This window comes from Patagioenas fasciata, chromosome W (genome assembly GCF_037038585.1).
Source record: "Patagioenas fasciata isolate bPatFas1 chromosome W, bPatFas1.hap1, whole genome shotgun sequence".
NCBI lineage: Eukaryota > Metazoa > Chordata > Aves > Columbiformes > Columbidae > Patagioenas > Patagioenas fasciata.
Genome location: NC_092559.1, coordinates 68,019,790 through 68,025,789, shown reverse-complemented (window position 1 = coordinate 68,025,789; position 6,000 = coordinate 68,019,790). Strand labels below are relative to the sequence as shown.

Here is a 6,000-nt window from a genome sequence, read left to right as displayed (position 1 = left end):
TGGTGAAGTAAGAAACGGGAAGGTTGCCTAATAACTGGTCAGCTCAAACATGCCAGCTATAAGCTGTCAATCAGGCACTGCAAACGTTAGAAGGAAAAGAAGGTACCATCTGTAATGGTTCTAGATATACATTTGGAGTAGTGCACATCTTTGGGAAAATCTGGGAAGAACAGGGTCTAATTAATAGCAAAGGGAAAGAATTGGTTCATGAAGAACCAGTTAGGCAAATGTTACATAATCTGATGTCACCAATAGAGGTGGCTGTAGTACACCTTAATGGACATCAGAGGGGAAACTCCTTTTGTGCAGATGAAATGGCCTGAGAAGCAGCCTTAAAACCTGAAGCAATGACTTTAAGTTATCTCATGCCCGATGTCCTGGCCCCACAAGAAATTCCAGTTTTCAATGAAAAATAAAAATAAGTCCTCTGTAGGAAACAATCCTTCTGCAAATGTAATAGGCCCAGGCAGGGTCTCTTGGCAAAGCATATTTTAATAACGATTTTGCAAGACCGGGTGTTCTACCTAAAGGCAGGCACACCAAATAGGGCAAAAAGCCCCTGCTTATATTTCCCCAAAATCCTGGCCGCAATTTCCCTCCCCTGTTCCCTATTGGTTGGGTACTTCAGGGTTTACAGACTATCCCGATGCACACAATACCCTTCCCCTTATCAATCTGTTTAAGATATGGATTCCTGGTACTTTGGCTACATTTCCCCCTAAATTAACTTATCAATATAGGTATCGGTATGTATACAGGTGTCAGTACATATTCCGGGAAGAGACTGTGTATTACATTAAGAATTCATAGTCTGATGTCTCTCGGTCCTTCCCCCCTGCTAAGGTCAGGTGCCAGGTCCTCAGTTATGTAAAAACAACAGTTCTTCATTAAATGTTCCTTACAATTTCCTCCTTTCCTTATTTTATACTTTTGTTGTTTTTGCATTTTCATAGGTGGCTTCAAGCCTAGACAACATGATTTCACATTTTTCTTCTGGAGTTATGCATTTGCTGTTCCTTCTTTCTTCATGTTCTTTTAGCAGCATCATTTTATCCGAGTATGGCAGTGGCCCTAAAGGCATTTGCTTTGATAGAGCTGTCTCAATAAGGTGTTGAACAAGTCCTTGGACACACGGAATGATGTACCATGCTATAGAAATTAGTGCTTCTGCTACTATGATTAAAGAAGTAAAACCAGATACTATAATTTCTTTCCATTTTCCAAACCAAGATTCTAACAATCCCATGAGTGGACTATCTATACCTGAATTCTTCTGCTGCAGTTGTGAGTCCTTGCAAAGCTCTGGTTACACATATATCACCTTTTTCTGCCAACATCATATCTAGGACCATGGTATTTTCCCATGCCATTCTACTAGTAGCATCTAATTGTTTGGTGATTCCTTTAACTGCTTGTCTAGTATAACTTATAAATAAATGTTATTTATCCCGTCTACATTCTTGTTTGTAGTTACCTACCAAAACAAAAAGGACTCAAAACCCGCAGCTACTTGATTTCTTGCTTTGTGTTCCTTGGAGACCCCTCTGGGGACCCCAATCTAATTGAAATAAACCCTGTCATCAAAGGAAAGCCTTAAACTCCTTTTTCTGTTGCCCTGATGGATCACAGTGTTCAAATGCCAGTGTAAAAGGAATTGCCAATTGTACAATGTCACAGGTACCTTCCCAGTGGGGGATAAAATGGAATGAAGTGTCATCTTCCCACAGTACCACCAAAGATCCACTCAAGAAGCATTTGAGGACATATGAGGACCAACTTCCCGTGTCTCTACACACCTACTCATGTTCCTAGGAGCTTGGTATCATTCCTGCCCCGTCGTGAGAGACAGGCAGTATGATTTCCAATTATTCCTGAAAATGCCAGGGGAATTTTGATATTTTTCCCTACAAAGCTGGAAATAGTAGGGAGAGAGTATGACCTGACTTATTTCCCTATGCCGTAGAGTCTTGGCATAGGGCTAAGATGCACTCCATCCCCTGTCAATCTTCGCTCCATCCCAGAGGGAAGGGTACCACTTGGGCCACAGGCCTTCCTGCTGCACAGGCATAGCAATTGCTCTTGTTTAGGCTTTGCACCATATATTTGATCCATTCTACCCAGGCATTTGTATCTCCATATATTTTGAACCTTCCCAGGGCATCTTTTCTACTAATGTCTATTCATGATCCATAAACCCCACTTACTGAATCATCTGCTCCCTGTCTTGTAATTAGCAAAGGGTTGCACTGCAGAGACTCACATCCCGGGAGAGATTGTCCTTTAGATAGGGTAATTTTTCTTTTTAACTCTGTAACCGTTCATTGCTCATTATCCATCCCCTAAACTCTGTGGTCCAGATAACACTGTACCAGGAGGGGCAATGAGAGACAGCAACAAAAACTGTGCACTTATTTAAATCATCCTTAGACTCAGTCCCCTTGGAAACATGTTTGTTTTCATAACTGAATTCTCTTTAGCTCTGTACATCCCCACAGTTAAGGATCTGGCAATCATCTACTCAAATTGTTAGGGAACCTTCAGTTTCAGTGATGTTTGTTAAGTAACCCATTTGTAAATTCTACATATACAGGATTAACAATCCCCAAAAGTTTCATTTCATTTTCATCTCTGTATCTTTAGTCGAAGGGGGTCATCAGTTGTCAATACTTGCCACTCGTCATTGTCCTTTGGAGGTTTGATTGGCTCTTTAATCCGTGTCTAATGAGTCCACCCTTTCTCAGCTGGTCGTACCACTGTCTCGGTGATCGGCAGAACTTGAAATGCTCCTTCCCAATCTGGCTGAAACTTCGTTTCTTTCCAGGATTTGACCAGGACCCAGTTTTCAGGCTGAAACTTGTGAGCTGCAAACTCTAAAGGCAGAGTTTGTGCCAGAAGGCCTTGGTGCCTGAGAGAAAATAGACAAGACAACCCGAGTATACAGTTTTTGAGAAATAAATCCTTAGTTTCAAACTGTGGAGGTCCACCTGTTATTAAACTTTTGCTATCACTGCCGCTGCGGCAGTGCTCAGGAAGAAAGCTTCTCCCCATCTGGTAAGGTGATCAACCAACACTAGTATGTATTTAATTCGACCAGCTACAGGTAAATCAACTTGAATATTTTGAAAGAGTTGTAAACTTGGACTCTGCTCTCCTGCAGGCTGCTTTTTAAGTGTCTTTTTATTTATTTGTTTACAAACCACCCATCTTTCACAAATTTGCTTGGCTATAGTATAAATTCCAGTACTATGTCACACATTGCTTGTGTTCCCCAATAACTCTCCTGATGTAAAATTGCTACTACCTCCCTCATGATTTGCTTATTTAATATTTCTCTACTATCTGGGAGTACCCATTTCCAACTCTGTTCCCTGGCTCCTAATTCTTGGAGGACTTATTTTTATTTTTCATCAAAAACTGGAATTTCCTGTGGGGCCAGGACCTCTAGGGTGAGATAACTTAAAGTTATTACTTCAGGTTTTAAGGCTGCTTCTCAGGCCATTTCATCTGATAACCAATTTCCCCTGACAGAAAAGGAGTTTCCCCTCTGATGTCCTAATGGACATAATGTACTACAGCCACTTCTATTGGTGACATCAGATTACGTAACACTTGTCCAACTGCCAGCTCAAGAGATAAGCTCCATTGATGGTTATCACCCTCACAGAAGGAGCCTGACTATGGTATCCACCTGGGGCAAAGGTAAGTCCCCTACATTGCCATGAAGGATGCAGCAACCCCGTCAAAGCTGCCACAGAAATATGCAGCCATCGAGACCTCAGACTGCAGGGAGTGCCAGAGCCTTTCAATGGTATGGGATGGCAGGAGAGAGAACAGGTGCATGAGGTGTGAGCAGGTGGATGACCTGTTCATCCTGGTGGTAGAGCTGAAAGAGGAGGCAGAAAGGTTGAGAAGCATCAGGGAGTCTGAGAAAGAAACAGACTGGTGGGATCAAGCTCTGGCCTCCCTGAGACAGGAAAGACCACCAGTAAAAAAACCAATCAAGGAGTCCTGTATTCACCTCCCGCCTGGCTGAAGACAGTAGCTCAAGGGAAAAGGGTGAATGGAAGCAAGTCCACACTTAAGGTGGCAGGTGAAATCTACCTTGCCCTCTGTGGAGGACTACGATGGCTCCGTGGATTCCCTGACGGAGGGCATGGGAACAGAAATTAGTCTTGAAGATATGAAGGCCTACCCATGAGAAAGATGGGAGTAAAGGAGTATCCGGAGATGTTAAGGATGTACCCGTGAGAGAGAAGGGAGTAAAAGAGTAACATTGATGATAGCAAATTAGCCAATGAGATGTTACTGCTGTAATTTGTAACCAATAGTGAATAGACACATGAATTGATAAAACTGTATAAAAATGCACTTGTGGCAATAAATGACATCTACTACTTTCATCCCGGAAGTACTTGGTCTATCTCATTTGTCCATCTCAGCTGCGACATGTAGTGACCCCGACGTGATCCTGCATGAAGAAGGATCCCACATGAAGAAGAGACAGTGTTGAAGCTGTGACAGCCGAAGACGAGCTGGGGAGACGGAGCCTGGTACAGCTGATAGAGCAGCAGGGGGGAGCTGCCGAAGATCCGGATCCTTGAAAAGACACCACGCCAAGAGTTGGTGAGCTACCGGGAACATGGAGGGGAACTTATCTAAAGAAGAGGGTATTATATTATCTACATGGAAACTGCTTCTGAAGAAACAGGGTATTAACCTTCTGGAATTGACTTTACGAAGGACTATGTTACTATGGGGCAAAGCACTACCCAAAGATCCAAAGAAACAACTGAACCGTTAATGACATGGCACTTATTGCTAGAGACTTTGAGAGGATTAAAAGAGCAATGGGAACAGGCAGAGACTGGGGGGGGGGCTTCCCTGGACTAGATTTGGAAAAAAAACCAAAAAAACCCCCACAAAACCACAAAAATGTACACTGTTCCGAACTCCCCTGTTACTAATGATTCTCCAGCACCATTCAAGTCCATGTTACCTGATGACTCGGATGAGGGTCTGCAGCATTTTCTTGAAAAGTTAAAAGGAAAAGGAGTATGTGTACGTGTTGCCCCGAGATCAGATAAAAACCATGAAAGACTCAAGCAAAATTAGACCTATGCAGTATAACAGCTATAGATCATGTAGGACAGAACAATGGGGATTTGTTGAAAGGTGCGGGTACCCCCCAACTCTTGGAAGAGACACTAATTGGCACACCACAATTACAGGCACGATTAGTTTCTGAAATCCTGAGGCAGTCAGCAGACCTTGCATATCAGGCTATGATAGAGGTGCCTGAAACCGACAAAGCAGCCAAATCATTTATGACTATTAATCAGGGTCCTAATGAGAATTACATACCATTTATTGACCATCTTCAAGAGGCCATCAATAAGCAGGTCGAAAACTTAGAAGCTAAGGAAGTACTGGTGTTGAAATTAGCAGTAGAGAATGCTAATGTTTGCTATCAACATGTTATCTGCGAGTTTCACAGTACATATTATGTGTTTCTGTATATTGCCCTCTGAAAATCAAGCAGCTCATCAGGACTGTGAGTTAATTGTTTTACTGGTTGTTGTTACAGTTGTTTCTTTGTGGTACTGATTGTGTAAGTGCGCCGTAAAACCTTCTCCCCACTTTTCTCACTCGCACTGCAAGCAGCCCTGTGCTTCCCCTCCCTCCCTCACAGTTTTTTTACTTATGAGATGGGGTCAGAAATGACTGTTTTCAGATGTGTTCCTAAGAAATCGGTATTGGGAAGTGTTTTAGAACATAGGAAAGCACTTGGAAATATGAGGAAAGAGGATCTTGTGAAATACTGAAACCAGTGGTGGTTGCTGTATAAGTTAAATGATTGGGAAAACTGGCTGGAGAATAGAACCTTTAAGTATCTTTATGTATAACACAGCAATCATAGATGTCTTCCTTGTTACCCTGTTTTCTTTGTGGGTATCTGTGGGGGACTACAGTGGGTCCGTGGATTCCCTGATGGAGGGCATG

At 42.6% G+C, this 6,000-nt stretch overlaps 1 protein-coding gene across 1 annotated transcript in view; it reads right to left on the bottom strand.

Moving 5' to 3' along the window:
* Positions 1-879: 879 nt before the first annotated feature.
* The window catches only part of LOC136114638 (DDB1- and CUL4-associated factor 12-like), a 90,036-nt gene continuing 84,915 nt past the window's right edge, over positions 880-6,000 (bottom strand). The window contains exon 9 of the mRNA XM_065860060.1: positions 880-2,905. Within this exon, the coding sequence (XP_065716132.1) occupies positions 2,843-2,905 (63 nt within the window). The 3' untranslated portion in view covers positions 880-2,842. The remainder of the gene's footprint in view (positions 2,906-6,000) is intronic.